Source organism: Periophthalmus magnuspinnatus, chromosome 16 (assembly GCF_009829125.3).
Source record: "Periophthalmus magnuspinnatus isolate fPerMag1 chromosome 16, fPerMag1.2.pri, whole genome shotgun sequence".
Lineage (NCBI taxonomy): Eukaryota > Metazoa > Chordata > Actinopteri > Gobiiformes > Gobiidae > Periophthalmus > Periophthalmus magnuspinnatus.
Window position 1 is genome coordinate 569963 of NC_047141.1, and position 17638 is coordinate 587600.

General features: G+C 44.1%; 2 protein-coding genes across 10 annotated transcripts in view; both read right to left on the reverse strand.

The window, feature by feature from the left end:
- The window catches only part of adam15 (ADAM metallopeptidase domain 15), a 35984-nt gene extending 20496 nt beyond the window's left edge, over nucleotides 1–15488 (reverse strand). For 6 of the 9 annotated variants that reach the window (XR_008648993.1, XM_055227635.1, XM_055227640.1 and 3 more), the window contains exons 1-10: nucleotides 14815–15487; nucleotides 13201–13286; nucleotides 11077–11153; nucleotides 10335–10413; nucleotides 7932–8008; nucleotides 7148–7355; nucleotides 6757–6822; nucleotides 6345–6416; nucleotides 6090–6259; nucleotides 2619–2703 (exon numbers count right to left, since the gene is read on the reverse strand). Coding sequence is in view for 7 of the 9 variants with exons in the window: in XM_055227635.1 (XP_055083610.1) it covers nucleotides 2619–2703; nucleotides 6090–6259; nucleotides 6345–6416; nucleotides 6757–6822; nucleotides 7148–7355; nucleotides 7932–8008; nucleotides 10335–10413; nucleotides 11077–11153; nucleotides 13201–13286; nucleotides 14815–14929 (1035 nt within the window). In the remaining 2 variants the exon portion in view is untranslated. Of the gene's footprint in view, nucleotides 1–2618; nucleotides 2704–6089; nucleotides 6260–6344; nucleotides 6417–6756; nucleotides 6823–7147; nucleotides 7356–7931; nucleotides 8009–10334; nucleotides 10414–11076; nucleotides 11154–13200; nucleotides 13287–14814 lie in introns of all 9 variants that reach the window. The other 3 variants (XR_008648994.1, XM_033981341.2, XM_055227636.1) reach the window with 2 other exon arrangements.
- Nucleotides 1–17638, reverse strand: part of mat2b (methionine adenosyltransferase 2 non-catalytic beta subunit) — a 220739-nt gene that overhangs the window by 158139 nt on the left and 44962 nt on the right. The gene's annotated exons all lie outside the window — the stretch shown is intronic.

Genomic DNA, 17638 nt, shown 5'->3' on the forward strand with positions numbered 1-17638 from the left:
TCGCCCCCTCCTTGGACTCCAGTATCCTAGCAACCCATGAGTGCCGGATCAGCCGAGTTCGAAGCGCGGCCCACAAAGGCCGTTCGGTGCCAGTTTGAGCAGGAATTTGACCCCTAAATATATTCAAAAACTCACCAAATTTTGCCCAAAATTCAGGTCTGCCAAAATATTTATTTTTTATATGTTGCATAAATGGGCATTTAAAATTGTCGCGACAGCGCCACCTGCAAAAGTCAAAATACATTGAGTCAATGGGAGACGTTCCAACCTCAACTTTGTCATACAGCCACAAAATTTGGTAGACATGTTTGTCATGTCATGCCAAACAAAAAATATTATTATGGCCACATCCCCTGACAAATGGGAAGCCAGCCATCGTGGTTGAAAATTCCAAATTGCAAAGTCAGCATTTTCGCTGACGTCGCATTTTTATCAACTTCTCTAAGGGGGCTTCACCAGCAGGGCTGAAAATCACTGTACATCATCTAGACAAGTGGGGCATCAAAAGTTATCCAATTTATGTTGATACCTATCAAGGTTTGCATGCGGTGGAATTTTTGCAATTTTCTAAAGTCAAAATTTTATCCCGTTTGCGCATAAAAATTCGAATCAGTTGTAAAACTTTCTTGCCTAAACCTACTCATTGTGAAATAAACTAAATTGGCACTATAGCGCCCCCTGCAGAATAACAAATACATTTGTATTGAAGGACAAAAATTTTGTTTTCCAAAATGTTACAAAACTTGACACAAAATTCCATTGGGTCATCTCAATCAATAAAGTCAATCAGACCCATGTCATTTGTTTGCACCTTGTTGCCATGGTGATGTGCTAAAATGCCCATGTTATCCTAATGGGAGTGATCCCAAAATTTCCCATTCATGAGAAACATATTAGTTTCATGGAATAATGTGAAACTTGCTACAATGACTCTTCATGTCATCCTGATCAAAAAAGTCTATAGCAGCCATGTCATATCTGTCACTGGGTTGCCATGGCAACCCCATGTTATCTATGGGAAAATGCCCATAATGTGGCTGATGTAAACACCCAAGCTCTGTCGCCAATAAAACTTGATATATTATATTATTTTCAATGTAAATGTATGGCTTTTGAGGGCCCTCTGCTGGCCTTGGGGCCCTAAGCACCTGCTCAGTCTGCTTATAAGCTGGGCCAGCTCTGACTACATCCAGAATTTTTCCTGTTTGTTTTTGTGTGTAGGCAGCACGGTGGCTGAGTGGCAACACTCATGCCTCACAGCAAGAAGGTTTGGTTCGATCCCCGAGTCGCCCAGGCCTTTCTGTGTGGAGTTTTGCATGTTTCTCCCTGTGTCTGGATGGGTTTCCTCCGGGTACTCCGGTTTCCCCCATCAACCAAAACATGAACGCCCTTCGAGACAACTGCTGTTGTGATTTTGGGCATTACAAAAATAAAATGAATTGAATTGAGAATACTGCTACAAATAGTTTTTCGCTTTAATAACTGTGACTACCATTTTCTGCATGGCCCCGTGTAACAAGTCAAAACAAACATTTCTTCAACAACCTCGCTCTGGATTGGCTCTTTGGTTGCTATGATACTCATGGTTGGAATTCCAAATGTGGAACTCTGCTCCAAATTGGCCACTATAACTGCTAGCCTCAATGAGCTAGCAGTTCTTCAGTTTCTCCATAAAAGTATGCAGTTTCTTCATAAAATTGTGTACAGTTTCTTCATAAAAGTGTGTACAGTTTCTTCATAAAAGTGTGTACAATTTCTTCATAAAGGTGTGAGCAAATTCTTCATAAAAGTGTGTACAGTTTCTTCATAAAAGTGTGTACAGTTTCTTCACAAAAGTGTGTAGTTTCTTCATAAGTGTGTTCAATGTTTTCATTAAAGTGTGTAGTTTCTTCATAAAAGTGTGTACAGTTTCTTCACAAAAGTGTGTAGTTTCTTCATAAGTGTGTTCAATGTTTTCATTAAAGTGTGCAGTTTCTTCATAAAAGTGTGTACAGTTTCTTCACAGAAGTGTGTAGTTTCTTCATAAGTGTGTTCAATGTTTTCATAAAAGTGTGTAGTTTCTTCATGAAAGTGTGTACAGTTTTGTTCATAAAAGTGTGTTAACTTTCTTCATAAAAGCGTGTACAGTTTTTTCACAAAAGTGGGAGATTTGGGCAGTTAAGGTGTAAAATTAAAGTTAAATTTGAGCTGAAAAAGTGACTTCTGTGGCTAATTATGTGTTTAATTAGTATGTTTATTTGTTGCAGCTCAGAGCCTGTTAATGATGCTGTCTATTTAAAAGTGGTTTTCTAGGATTATCTTTCTTTATTGTTGTTGTGACAGTGGAATGAAATGGTTTTAATATTACCGTTTATCGCAGTATACCTCTGTAGCGATATATCACACTTCAAATTTTGTTATAATGAGCACACTATAAGATAGGACTGTACTTGTCAATGTGAGGTTAATGATCAGAACCAGTTTGCAAGAGCATGTGTGGACTCCCAACCAGTACTGTAAGCCTGTAGTCAATCACAGTCCTTCTAAGGAGTGTGCTAAAGAGGATGGGAGGATGAGGGGGTAAGGGGCTAGGGGGAGACATTCAAACTCTTAATCTAATCAAAAGATATGAGACTGACCACGTTGACTCCTCCAGAGCGGTCTCTGGAACACATGGAGCTCTGAGATGCCATCCCAACAGTGGTGCCATCGAACGAGCCACCCCTGAACGCAACAGGACATAAATGTTAGATATACCAGGCCCTGAATGCATCACAGAGAGAGACGTGACACACACAGGGCCTGATCTGTGTGTGTTGCGTATCTAAGTAAGAGTCAAGTCAGTTCCAGTCAAATAAACCAAGGATAGCAGTTATAGGGGGAAATTTGCAACCGAGTTCCACATTTGTAATTCCAACTGCAAATATTATAGCAACCAAAGAGCCAATCCGGAGCAATGTTGTTGCCACCTGCACTGCTGGTTTAGCATGGAGCGGGCACTTAGCAACACTGTCAATCAAAACTGTTGCTAACGCTGGTGGGCGTGACCTCAGGGAAAGAAGGTGCCCAATTTGTCTGTTTTTAATGTTCATATTTTGATTTACAGACAAAATAGTCAAATACAAACACCACAAGGGGGTTAATACAAACATTTTAAAACCAAAATGACGAGGCTCACTGCAGCAATTACGGATTCATTGGAATACGCCAAGTTAGCAATATGCATTTATATACAATCTACTCTCTGGACATAGCTAACCTGCTAGCGGCAGAGTTCCAAATTGGAAGTGAGCATGGGCATGATTTGGCTCCATTAGCTCTAATTCTCTTCCTACTGGTTCAAGTCTTATCTAGAAAACAGGGAGTTCTTTGTTGAAATTGGAAAATGTGTCTCAGATAAAATGTCCCTGACCTGTAGGGTGCCCCAGGAGTCATCCTGGGACCCCTGTTGTTCAATCTCTACATGCTGCTGTTAATAAACAGCAATAATGTGTCCTACCACAACTATGCAGATGACACTCAGATCTATGTCTCACTGGCAGCAGGTGAATATGGACCAGTGGATTCACTCTGCCACTGCATCTAACAGGTCAGAGTGTGGATGCAAAACAACTTTCTTCTGCTAAACTCAGACAAGACTGAAGTTACCACCTTTGGCCCACAGAAACATAGAGAAAGTGTCAGCAGTCACCTCCAGTCTCTCTCTCTCTAAAGCCTTCAAATCAGTCTAGAAATCTAGGGGTAATAATGGACTCTAACAGCCACATCAAATCAGCATCTTTTTACCATCTAAAAACATTGCAAAATCAAAGGTATACTGTCAAAACCAGACTTGGAGAGACTTATCCATGCATTTGCCTCCAGTAGGTTAGACTACTGTAACGGCCTGCTCTGTGGCCTCTCCAAATGAGCTCTAACACAGCTGCAGTATATCCAGAACGCTGCTGCTCATGTCCTGACTAGAACCAGGAAGTACTTCACACATAAGTCCTGTGCTCAGGTCTCTGCACTGGCTCCTGTGGCTCAGAGAATAGACTTTAAAGCAGCTCTGCTTGTGTATAAGTTTCTCCATGGCCTAGCACCAAAGTACATCTCCCACATGTTAGAGCCATATGAACCATCTCACACTCTGAGGACTTCAGGGACCAGCCTCCTGCTGGTGCCCAGAGTCAAGACTAAACATGGGGAATCAGCGTTTCAGTTTTATGCAGCTAAAACAATCTTCCGCAAGATGTGAGACAGCCCTCTACTTTGACAATGTTTAAATCCAGACTCAAAACAATTCTCTTTAGCTGTGCATATGACTGAAATGTTTAATTCTGCACTTTTCTTCTTTAATGTTAATCTTATGATGATTATTTGTGATTATTTATGTTTTGATTTGTTGTATTTTTATTTTAATGTCTTTTTTATTCTGTAAAGCATTTTGAGTTACCTTGTACGAATTGTGCTATACAAATAAACTTGCCTTGCCTAATGAAAAAACACGGCCCCCTCTCTCTGTAACTGCTGCTGTCCAGCTAAAATGTAGTTTTTTACCCGCTCTACATGATCTTGTATTTCTCTATCAGGTGCCTTTTTTCCCCAAGGTCGCTCCAGCTAGTGTTACCAACAGATTTGATTGACAACAGTGGTGGCGGTGCAGGGGGATGGGGCGTTACCTCTTTGGTTGTTATGACACACACATCGAAATTCCAAATATGAAACTGGGCTCCAGATTAGCCTCTGTAACTGTGTCATGATGCACGCATTTTCCGCCTCTTGTTGCCTCCCTGTGTGCCTTTCCCCCCTCCCACACCTGCCTGAACATGGAGCTGGGCGGAGCTCTCTGCTCCTCCCGCGCGCACCTGCCTTCCATTAGCGCAATCACCACCACCTGCTGCCATGGATAACAGGGACCCGCTCCAGACACTCGGTGCCAGACTGTCCCCGTGTCCAACATGAATGTTCCAGCTCTGTTCTTGTATTTTGGTGCTTACCTTTTTGATGCTGATTGGATTTTTGCTACCTCACAGATTCCTGCTCCCTCGCTCGTCCCGGCTCCTGGTCTCTGGTTCGGCTTCTGATCCCATGATTCTGATTCCGGTACAGTCCATGCCTTGTCTTCACCTTCCTATCTCGTCCTGGGCTCCGGCTTGCTCCACGTCTCCTGCTCCAGCTCTGGTTCTGTCTACCCCTCGTCTCCGTCCCTGTGCCTCGTCCTAGACCCCAGCCTGCTCCCCGTCGCCTGCCCCTGTTCCTGCTCATCACGACGCATTCCCGGACTCTGGCCTGCACCCTGTCTTCCGCTCGTTGTTGGCTTAATGAATTACTGTTACTTAACTGCACCAACTGTAAATAAACATTGTAAATTGCCCCGAGTTCTGCATTCTTTGGTCCGCCCTGCTCCTGCCGTTACGACAAACTGCTAGTCTTGGTGAGCTTCATTTTGAGCTGACTGATGTGGGTGACGTCACACTCCCTCACACTTCTTCATACAGGCTATGGCCCTGAGCCTTAACAATGCCGGCAAGACGAATTCTGTTATTTGTGAGTTCACAAACTCAAACTCACAAGAATCCATCAGGCCAGGTTCTCACTGGCGAGATTGGCGAAGCATCCAAGCAAACGAAAAGCCTATTACATGTGGAGCCTATTTCCACAGAGTTTAGTTTGAGACTTGCGAGATAAGCACTTTGTGCTTTTATGGAGGAAAGCAGTTTGTGTGCTTTTCTCTCAGCTGCATTTAACCAGAGCCCTTGTTCTGCTGTTGAGATACCGTGACCAATTAGATTCAAGTATTTGGCATAACGTTCTGCCTTTTCCCAATCGCTGTCAGTGAGAGAAGTTCCACATAAATGTGTAGAAAGAAATTCACAGTGACACATATTGTTGCTGTGATTACGTACATGATCAGCTGAGCATTGTCATCTCAGTCTTTAATGTAGTGTAAGACTAGACTGAAAACCCACCTTTTCTCCCTGGTATTTAACACTACACAGAATATACAGGTGTTTTGTTGTTCTTTTCCTATGCAAAGTATCCTCTGTATATTTGTTTTTTGTAAAAAAAAATTTATGTGAAGCACTGGGCAGCTGAAGTTGTATTTAAAGCTGGCCATGGTTACGTACATGATCAGCTGGGCGTTGTCATGCCGTATCCGCGGCAGCAGGTCTCTGGAGCGCCACTGGAGGAAGTTGTGGAGCGTCTCGGTCGGATTCTTCTCTATGTGGATTTTGTCTGTATCGCTCCAGATCTCCAGACCAGTGAGGGCCACACGCACGTTCAACGGTCTGTAGAACTGACACAAGGACTGAGACTAGACCAGAACTAGAACAGGACTAAACCAGGACTAAACCAGGACTAGACCAGTGAGTGAGTCTTACCCAGTCAACCTGGTTGGCCACGTCCAACATGCGGTAGATGATGGTCTTATTGTTCTTCTGATAATTCAGAAACTGGACACAAAGACACCAGACTTAAAGCAGATCTGACCAGGACTGCTTCAGAATGACCAAGTCCCATGGCACTAACTCATATCTATACAGTTCTTTTCTAAATGGTCACTCAAAGGTCATTCTCACACTCATACACAAATGAATACAGACACTGGAGGAGAGGAGGATGAAGTGTCTTTACAAGGACACACCGACTGTATGCACCTGTACACTGTGAACTAAAGTTGCCGTCGTGTTGGTTTCAGTGACCCATACTAGCTTGATTCCGGCCTAAGTATCTAGCCAAACATAGCCATTGTATTGAAGGGGTAGAGTGACACAGTCAATGGTTAGGACTCACCTCCTGATGATCTACGACCAGAACCAACTCGATGTACTTGGTCTCTGTCAGAATGTCCCTCCTCCTCTAAAGAGACACACAACACATCTGGATTACTCCTGGTTTAGATCTGGTTCAAACCTGGTTTAGTCCTGGTTTAGACATGGTGTAGTCCTGGTTTAGTCTTGGTTTAGTCCCGGTGTAGTCCTGGTTCAGTCTTGGTTTAGACCTGGTTCAAACTTGGTTGAATCCTGGTTCAAACCTGATTTAGTTCTGGTTTAGTCCTGGTGTACTCCTGGTTTAGACCTGGTTTAGTCCTGGTGTACTCCTGGTACAGTCCTTGGTTAACCTGATTTAGTCCTGGTTCAGTCCTGTTTTGGGCCTGGTTCAGATCAGCTTTAGTCCTGTTTACCCGGTGATGTAGTTGGGGGGGTGTTGGGGGTGCAGTGTAAGTGACCCCACAGCTTGCCTCTCGAACGCCTTCTGCTCTCCCTGAGGAGAACAGCAAGTGCAGTGCATCAGGTTCTTCTCCACTTCCTGTTTCCTGCACCGTACTTCCTGTTTCCTGTTCCTGAGGCTGCAACTCCAAACTCAGTGTCGCGTTCAGGGCAATTACCCCCCTGTCACAAAGAACCACAGAACAGTCAGGAACCAGAACCAGGTCTGAGCCATAGCCTGTATAAAAAAGTGGACAGAGGGAGTGTGACAACACCCGTAGTGTTTGGCTCCATATGAAGCAAGCACTTATGAGGTGAATTTGAGGATCAGTTCCATAGTTGGAATTACAATTGCGAGTATCATAGCAACCAATCAAGAGCCAATCTGGAGCGAGGCTGTTAAAGTAACACCCCCCCTTCTTGCCCGCATCACTGGTTTAGCAGGGAGCGAGTGATTATCGATGCTGTCAATCAAATCTGACGCTTACACTAGCGGGAGAAACATTAAAAAAAGAAGGTGCTCGATTGGTATGTTCTTAATGTTCATATCTTGAGTTTGGGACAAAACAGTGAAATAAAAAGCACTAGGCTCATATAGAGCAGGTTAACACCAACATTTTAAGGTCAGAATGACAAGCCTGACAGCAACAGTCATAGAGAGAGGAGCCAATGTGGCTCTCAATCTGCCCCTTTGATACAGAATCACACACAGGCAGCAGCAGAAGTGTCTTGCCCAAATGTACAGGAGCAGAGACCGACCTGAGGCCAGAGCAGGTGCTGAGGGCAGCTCTGGAATGAGGAAGGCCCCGGACTCTGCCGTGGTAAAAACAATGGGTCTGAAACACAGGAAAGACAGAGTTTAAACAAGGACTAAACCAAGAATACACCAGGACTAAACCAGGACTTAGCCAGAACTGAGCCAGGAGTAAACCAGGACTGAGCCAGGACTAACCCACGACTAAACCAGGACTACACCAGGACTACACCAGGACTAAACCAGGATTAAGCCAGGACTAAACTAGGACTAAACTGGGCCTAAACCAGGACTACACCTGGACTAAATTGGGAGTAAACCAGGATTAAACCAGGACTACACTGGGGCGTCAGTGGCAGTGTAGTGGTTGCAGTGTTGGTCCCCCAACCCGAAGGTCGGAGGATAGAGTCCTGCTCGGACCAAGTTCTGTCGTGTCCTTAGGCAAGACACTTCACCCGCATTGCCTAGTATGAAAGTGGTGTGTGCGTGAATGAGGTAGTGGTCGGAGGGGCCGATGGCGCAGATTGGTTTCCGTCAGTCTGCCCCAGGGCAGCTGTGGCTACTATAGTAGCTTACCATCACCAAGTGTGGAAATGAATGAATAATGACTATAGTGTAGCGCTTTGAGAGGCTTTGAAAAGCGCATTACAAGTGTAAGCCATTTATTACTACACCAGGACTGATCCGGGAACAAACTAGGACTACAACAAAACTAAACTAAGACTGAACCAGGAATAAAACAAAACTAAACCCAAATTAAACCAGAACTACACCAGGACTAAACCAGGACTAAACCAGTCCTAACCCAGGACTGAACCGGGTACAAAACAGGACTATATCAAAACTAAACCAAGACCAGAACCAGGACTAAACTAAAATTAAACCCGAATTAAACCTGGACTAAATGAGGACTAAAACAGGACTGATCCAGGACTAAAACAGGACTAAACCAGGAAAAAGCTAAGCCTAAAGCCGCATTTAGACCGCTGCACCAAAATGGTGGCAAACGCCTCTAGTCAGACCCCTTGTGTTCAAGGGCAACCCTTGAAACACGACGTGTTTCAAATTTCACTAAAGGTTCAGCTTTACCCACCTTGGTCATGCCTCCACCAGCCTCTACTGGGTCAAATGCAGAGAACACATTTCTCTACAGGGACAATAAAGTGTACCATAAAGGTCCTATATTACACAAAAGTGACTCATGTGAGCTTTAAGATAAGATAAGATATGCCTTTATAAGTCCCACAGAGGGGAAATTCCAGTATTGCACCGCACCGTTAAAGAACAGAAGGAAAATGGTACATGCAATAAAACAAGATAATAGATAAATAGCTTAAAATAATTTTTTTTAAAAATAGACTTAAAAATAAACTAAAAATAGACTCTAATATAACAAGTCATCTTATAATGTTGTTACCTTCCCAAAAACATACCTGGTGTTGTGGTTTATTTCATTCAGATGTTTGAGTAACCCTTTATTATTAGTCTGTCTACATTTCCAAAGCTCAAAACGCTCTGTTCCACCTTGTGATGTCATGAAGTGTGAGTTAACAGCTCCTTTTACTCTTAGTTCAGTAGAGATTGGCAATTCCACATCTAAAACAATCCAAATGATTCCAGTGAATGTGTATGGAGTTTAAAAACACAGTGGAGTCCCTCCTGTATCACCACATGGCATGACAAGGTGGAACAGAGTGTTTTCTATTTAAGAGAAGAGCTCAACCTAAATATGCAGGGTTTGTGTGTTAAACATGTGTGATGAGGAAACTACATTAGAACAGATAAAACACAACTCCAGGTCAGGGATGGGACAATTAACAGTAACATGGTTTATCGTAATGAAAAAAGGGTCGACAAAAATCGTTCGAGGGACAACAGACAAACGGGTCTGCTGTCCCAGGCCCCAGGGTCTTAGGGGCCCAGAATTGGGCCTCTTCCTATTAATTTGTATTAGAGGGGGGCCCTTACAAGGCTTCTTGACCCGGGCCCCCAAATTTCTGTCGACAGCCCTACTTATCCATAATGTTCTCCACTAGATCCCAGTTGTGTTGTGCAATTATATAAAAGTTGTTTAAACATGGAACATATTCATAACATTAACATTGGCCATGATAATCGTGACACAAAATTTCAATATCGTCCCATGCCTTGTTCAGGTATGTTTTTGATGAGGAAACATTATAACATAAATTAGGCAATAGTGTATTATGGGCCCTTTAACCTTGATCTTTTGTCCTGTTGACCTCGTGGATTCTTTCCGTAGACTTGCGCCTCCCTCTGACCCTCCCTGCAGAGCTCTGATGTCAAGCTCTGATGATGATTTTGGATTTTGCGAACCACATTAAACTTGTATCAGGCGTAAACCCATATGGTCTATGGGCATTATGTTGAGAAATTGGGGCACTCACCAGGGGGTGCTCCTGCAGCGACACCCCAGTTCCATTGGGAAGGTAGTAGAACACAGAGGGCTGTTTGGGCAGAAGAAGACTGAGGAGAGAGAGAGCAAAGATCAGAGAGAGAAGGAAAAAGTCTCCGTAATGTTAAGTAATGTGCAGTGTGACCACAAAATATTAACCCTTTACATCACAATCATTTACATTAAAGAGGAGGTATTTGGCTTCTATGGGGTCTTAAAGAGGGGCTATTTGACTTCTATGGGGTATTAAAGAGGGGCTATTTGATTTCTATGGGGCATTAACTGTAACACATAACATATTTAGATCATCATGTTTCCTTTTATTGTTCTGAAAATGCAACTTTTACCCCAAATAACATATTAACATGTTTTGTAAGTTTCACTTTCAGTCCCTCTCCTTTTGCTCCCCATGCTAAATCACTCTGCCATTGCTATCACAACATAATCAGCGTACATCCTTTTAATGAAACTACTGCACATCACATTGGTTTTGACAAGTTGATGTGTACAGTTTTGTATCATGTTTTTGTATATTTATGGAGAATTGTCGTGTGGGAGCATGGGTGATGTGGGCTTGTGGGTGGAGCCTTGTACAGGCCTGTACTGCTAACCATAAAGAGAGTTTGAATAGGGCCTGGGAGAGATCGCTAGATTACTCAAACATGAATGGATGGAGCATGGAATAATGCTGTAACATGGGAGAAAGATAAACATTAAACATTTGTCAAACTCACTGGTTCTTCTCCAGCTCCAGGATAAAGAGCCTTCCCCCAAACTCCAGACCACACTGCAACTGCTCCGGATGCCCATCCTGAGAGAGAGAAGAGGAAAAGGAGAGAGGAAGAGATAGAGAAAGAGGAGGGAGAAGGAAAGGAAGAAACTCATTTAAATCCTTGTATCTTGTCCTTTCAGTCATTACCCAAAGCTCAGGGCCATGGTGAGGGTGGGACCATAGATTTAAACCAGGACTGAAACAGGACTATGGACTGGTTTTGGACAGGTCATTAATATATCTGGTCTTTGGTCTTGATATAAACCATGGTATAAGTCTTAGTTTAGTCCTGCTGTACTCCTGGTTTGGTCCTTGTTTAGACCTGGTTTAGTCCTGGTTTAGTTCATGCTTAGACCTGGTGTAGTCCTGGTTTAGTCCTGGTTTAGGCCTAGTTTAGGCCTGGTTTAGGCCTGGTTTAGTCCTTTAGAACTGGTTTTGTTCTCATTTAGTCCTGCTTTAGTCCTCATTTGGTTCTGGTTCAGTCTTGGTTTAGTCCTGTTTCAGTCCTGATTTAGTACAGGTTTAGTACTGGTTTAGAACTGTTGTAGTCCTTCTTCAGTCCTGGTTGAGTCCTGGTTAAGTCCTGGTTTTGTTCTAGTTTAGACCTGTTGTAGTCCTGTTGTAGTTCTGGTTTGGTTCTGGTTCCATCCTGGTTTAGTCCTGGTTTAGTCTTCCTTCAGTCCTGGTTAATTCCTGGTTGATTCCTGGTTAAGTCCTGGTTATGTCCTGGTTAAGTCCTGGTTAAGTCCTGGTTTAGTATGGGTTTAGTACGGGTTTAGTTCTGGTTTAGACCTGCTGTAGTCCTGGTGTAGTCTTGATTCGGTTCTGGTTTGGTTTTGGTTCAGTCCTGGTTTAGTCCTGGCTTGGTTCTGGTTCAGTCCTCCTTGAGTCCTCTTTGAGTCCTTGTTGATTTTTAGTTCAATCCTTGTGCAGTCCTGTTTAAGTCTTGGTTTAGTCCTGGTTTAGTTCTTGTCTGGACAGGAGGAAGTCCATCAGCCTCTCTCACTTCCTGCGTTTTCACTGGCAGCATGTCACTTCCTGTTTCTGTCTCCAGTCAAAGCACTTCCTGTTGTTTAATCAAGCCACACCCTTCGACGACAGGGGCTGCCGATGTTCGGATCTGACTGTCTTTATTTTTCTGTATTTATTTATTTGATTGGGACAGTGCATGCTAATGAACAGACACAACATGAATGTTAACACACCGGATTAAAGGCAAAGGATCATTTATATCCGATGTCCCAAAGTCTTTAAGAAGAACGTTAGCTCTGGGTTAGAATTAGTCCTGGTTTACCCCTGATTCAGTCCTGGTTTTGTTCTGGTTTAGTCCTGTTTCAGACTTGGTTCAGACTTTGTTTAGTCCTGGTTTAGTCCTTGCTCAAACCTGGTTTCTTGATTTAGTTCCTTGTTTAGACCTGGTTTAGTTCTGGTTTAGTCCTGTTTTAGTCCTGCTTTAGTCCTGCTTTAGTTCTTGTTTAGACCTGGTTTAGTCCTGCTTTAGTCCTGCTTTAGTTCTTGTTTAGACCTGGTTTAGTCCTGCTTTAGTTCTTGTTTAGACCTGGTTTAGTCCTGCTTTAGTCCTGCTTTAGTCCTGCTTTAGTCCTGCTTTAGTCCTGCTTTAGTCCTGCTTTAGTCCTGCTTTAGTCCTGGTTTAGTCCTGGTTCAGTCCTTGTTCAGATCTGGTTTAGTCCTTGTTTATAACATAAGTGGGGCTGTTTGGTCAGAATTTCTCCAGTATAGCATTGAACTGTCTAGCTCAGAGCAGAACATTTGTGTTTGTTTAGACTAAAGCTAGACTCAACCCAGAGATATGGGTGGAGAACACACAACCGCCCCACCTTTATGACCTTATCCTTCCTCTCCTCCTCTGCCCCTCTCCTTTGCTCCTCTGCTCCTCTGATGCTCTCCTCTGCTCCTCTGACCCTCTCCACTGCTCCTCACCTCTGATCCTCTGACCCTCTCCTCTGCTTCTCTGACCATAAGCTCTGATCCTCTGACCCTCTCCTTTGCTCCGCTGACTCTCTCCTCTGCTCCTCTGATCCTCTCCTCTGTATCCTCTTCAGTAGTAATAGTAGTCCTGTCTGACCTGTAGCGCAGTTCTGAGGCTGGTCCTCTCTCCATTGACAAGAGCGAAGGGTCGTGTTGTGTCCACTAGGAGGCGCTGATTCAAACCTACAGAGAAATAATAGTTAATGAGATGTGGACAAAGTTATGACTTTGTCCACATCTCATGATATGAACAATGATTAGATCAGACATTCACAGACAAATCCCATGATGCTACACAGGTTATTGAAATGGGGAGAGAGAGGATAGAGCCCACAGCAAGAGCACCTTCTTGGTTCGACTCCCAGGCCTTTCTGTGTGGAGTTTGTATGTTACCTGTGTCTGTGTGGATTTTGCCTGTTTTCCCTGTGTCCGGGTGGGTTTCTTTCAGGTACTCAACCCAAACCATGCACAACAGGTCAAATCCTCCAGCTAAGGTAGTCCCGACCAAGACTAGCTCAGGTATGGAGATGAGTCCTACTGTTCTTGATAGGTACACTGAAGGATGGGTCAAATGCAGGTTTTAACCAGAGACACTGAAGGATGGGTCAAATGCAGGTTTTAACCAGAGACACTGGAGGATGGGTGAAAAGCAGGTTTAACCCAGAGACACTGAAAGATGGATCAAATGCAGAAGACATATTTTTTCTACAAAAAAGTGGGTCTACACCTAGCTAACAGAACCCTACTGACCGTGACCCCTGACCTCTGACCCATCCCTAGGGAAATTGAGGCTAATCTGTGTTAGCCTCTGAGCTAACAAGCACTGAAGTGAAATCTGCTTAAAGTTAAGCAGCAGGGGATTATGGGAAATACGTGTTTCTGACCTGGCTCTGTCCTGGTTTAGACCTGCTTTAGTCCTTGTTCAGACCTAGTTTAATCTTGGTTCAAACCTGGTTTAGTCCTTGATCACACCAAGTTTAGGTCTCCATCGCCCTTTTTTCACAGAGTTGCTGGTTCTGTCCTGGCTCATAGTTCTACCTAATAAGGGCTTGTGTTTTGTTGCCATAACGATGCAGTGTTTACAGCAGTTAGCATAGTGTTGTTTTTCTCCTCACTTCCCCTTCAGTTTTGCACAATCCCCAGATTCAACATGGGACTAATAACTAAACTTTACCATGAGTGAACCAGTACTGACCCAGGAGTGAACCAGGACTAAAGTGTCAAGTCAAAATTGTTTTGGTAAAAATGAGTAAAGCTGCTGTCTGGAGGGATGCTCTGTCGATGGGGAAATTGGTTGGGTCTCTTTTCAAACTTGAAGAAGACATAACTAGGTTCAGGGACAGAAGTGAAACTGGCTCCAGCCTGGACCAGAACCAAAACCAGGACCAAGAGGGGAATGTGTCTGTGTCAGTCCATAATATAGTACCCTCTGACCCTCTCCTCTGGTCCTCTGACCCTCTCCCGTTCCCCTGCCCCTCTCCTCTGCCCCTCTCCCCTGCCCCTCTCCCCTGCCCCTCTCCTCTGCCCCTCTCCTCTGCCCCTCTACTCTGCTCCTCTCACACTTGTGTCATCTTGTTTCATCCACTTTGGAGTCTTTCAGCCTAAACTTTCTGGTCTGGATTTTCTCTAGTATCAAAACAAAGTCACACGCAGTAAACTTGGCCGGTGTTACGTGGTTCGCCTCGTCTCATCCAAAACACTCGTGACGCACCTTGTACCACTTCTGCCACGCTCACACTCTCCGCAGAGCTCCAACTGCGCAGAGACCGCGCGTCAGTCAGCGCGGGAATAATCAGACTCAGAAGGAGCGACAGAGCGGCGGTCATGTCTCTGCCGCGTTACCGCTGTCGCACAGTCCGGACACAGCAGCAGCGCGAGGAGCGGCGCAAGGAGTACAGGACCAGCGGCAGGACGAGGGTTATCTCAGCTCCATGTCAGCAACTCCTGGGACTGCAGCGGGGCGCGGCACGGAGCGAGGACGGGCAGGGGCTCTTATTCCCGGGGACAGATCAGACTCGGTTCCGGACTCAGACGGTTCTGCGGACAAAATGCACGTAGGGTGAAGTCCAGATCAGAGGCGCAGATGCGGTTTATACCCACGGTCACGTGACTATGGACACACCCGGAAGTGAGCTCAGTGCAAAAGACTTTGGGCAGAGCCGCGGTCACAGATCCACACGCCAGACCCTAGCTCGGATATGATTGTTATTATTCTTCCATGGGGCAGACCCGCGCACCAGGCCGCGCACATGACCGCGCAGACCCGCGCACCAGGGCGCGCACATGAGAAACGGGCTCAGTGACTCTTTATTATAACTGGAATGTGTTTGCGATGCGCTTTTCAGGACACTTTCAACACTTGACAGCACTCTTCACAGCACTCTTCACTACCACTATATGTCTGTGTAGTCCCTCAATCGTATAGTAGGATCCATCGCTCCTTTGGTTCTAAAGTAGCACATTTGTAACGTGGCATCTGGATTATTCGGATTCTTTCTATGTCCAGAACACAGCAGCTCGTCTGCTCAAAAAATCTAAGCGACAAGACACATTAGGCCTGTGTGTGCAGCTGCACTGGCTCCTGTTTCGGATCATGTTAAATGTAAAATGTTCTTGATTGTGTTTAAATGTGTGCACTCTATGGGTCCTCTTTAAACATCTGCACTGGATTGGTCCTCTTTAAATGTGTGCACTCTATGGGTCCTCTTTAAACGTCTGCACTCTATGGGTCCTTTTTAAACGTCTGCACTCTATGGGTCCTGTTTATCTGAGGGAGTTACTGCAGCTCTGTACTCCGCCCAGAGCCTTGAGGTCAGCTGTGCCCAAAGCCAGACTCAAGACCAGATGAAACAGAGCTTTTACTGTGGCAGCGTCCAGATTATGGAACAGTGCCCTCTGCTTGTCAGATCCTATCAGTCTGTAGAGCAGTTTAAGACCAGACTGAAAGCCAACCTCTTCTCCGTACCAAACAGGACATCTTGGCATTTTATCATTCTTTTCCTATGTATCATGTTATTCGTATGTTTGTTTTTTGTTGACTGTTATATGAAGCACTTTGGTCAGCTCAAGTCGTTTTAAATGTGCTATTGAAATAAACTTGAATTGATCTGAAAAGTTATGGAACCTTGCCCAGCAAATCCAGAATGTTATTGCTCTGCATTTTTTTATACAGGCTGATATCAGGCTGGTCCCCATATTCTCTGTTGCAACTCAAGCCTGGCCAAACATATCGTCCAATCAGATTTGTTTATTTCAGTGACACGTGTGAAACAAAGGAGCTCATTGGTTACTCATCTTGTACAAACAAAATGATAGTCCTCTCCCCTCATATGAACAGTCTGCAAAAATCCTCAATTTTTTTCAGTCCCCTGTGATATTTATCTTTTTTCCTTGTAAGCAACCATATTTGTTTTGATATTGTTGGACCATGCATGTCCCTGATTGGCTAATCCACCTGTCAATCATGAACTTGGGGAGATTCAGCATTGACCAGACTCACCTTTTCACAAAATATTGGAGAAGTGTTGAGCACGCTGGGGGTGTTCTACACGTATCTCTATTCTGGAATGTTCAGCAGTTACCATAGTGACCCAATGCACACATTGGCACACAAGCAGCCACAAAAAAAGTTTTAAAATAGTTTGAAAGCTCAAGAAAAAATACTAACGTGATTTAAACAGCACATTTTCAGGAGCCTGTGATCAATCCGAGCGTTCATGGTCCTGTTTAGGAGTTTGATTACCAATGAGAAAGTGAGTGGCTAACTGAAAAGCTGTTGGATGATATGGGTGTAATGAAAGTTTTCTGCTAAGGCAGTAGTTCGTCTTTATCTCAGGGACTTTGTCTCTCCTGCAGGACATGGTCAAATGAGGAACAATCGACCACACTAAATAAAAACACAAACGTGACCCAAACTTTACAGAAGACCTGGTTCAGACTTGGTTCAATCCTGGTCCAGACATGGTTCAGAACTGGCTTAGTCCTGGTTCAGTCCTGGTTTATTCTTCAGCACATTTGTGAGGTGTGAGTTCATGGATCAAACCGAATCAAACTGATTAAACAGTAATACTGGATTTACACTGGATTATTATGGGATGGGATTATGTGACTACACGTGCCACTCAGAACACAAGACCCAGAACTCAACCAGGACTAGGATCAGGCTCAGGTCTGGACTTCAGATCTTTGTTTAATCTGAATCTATGTATTCTGCAAACTGGACTTTTTGGAGCTTTTTCCCATGTTGTAATGTTGGTTTGACAAACCTGATGTGATGTGCAGTATTTTCATTAGCAGGATGCACGCAGAGAGCAAAGGGAGAGGAGACTGAATATAGCATTTTCAAAACAAAGGAAACATGGTGATCTAAATGTGTTAGCAGGTAATACCCCATAGAAGTAAAATACCCCCTTTTTAATACCTCATAGAAGTAAATTATCCCCTCTTTAATAGCCCATAGAAGTAAAATACCTCCTCTTTAATACTACATAGAAGTCAAATACACCCTCTTTAAAGAAAAACTAATCACTAACATA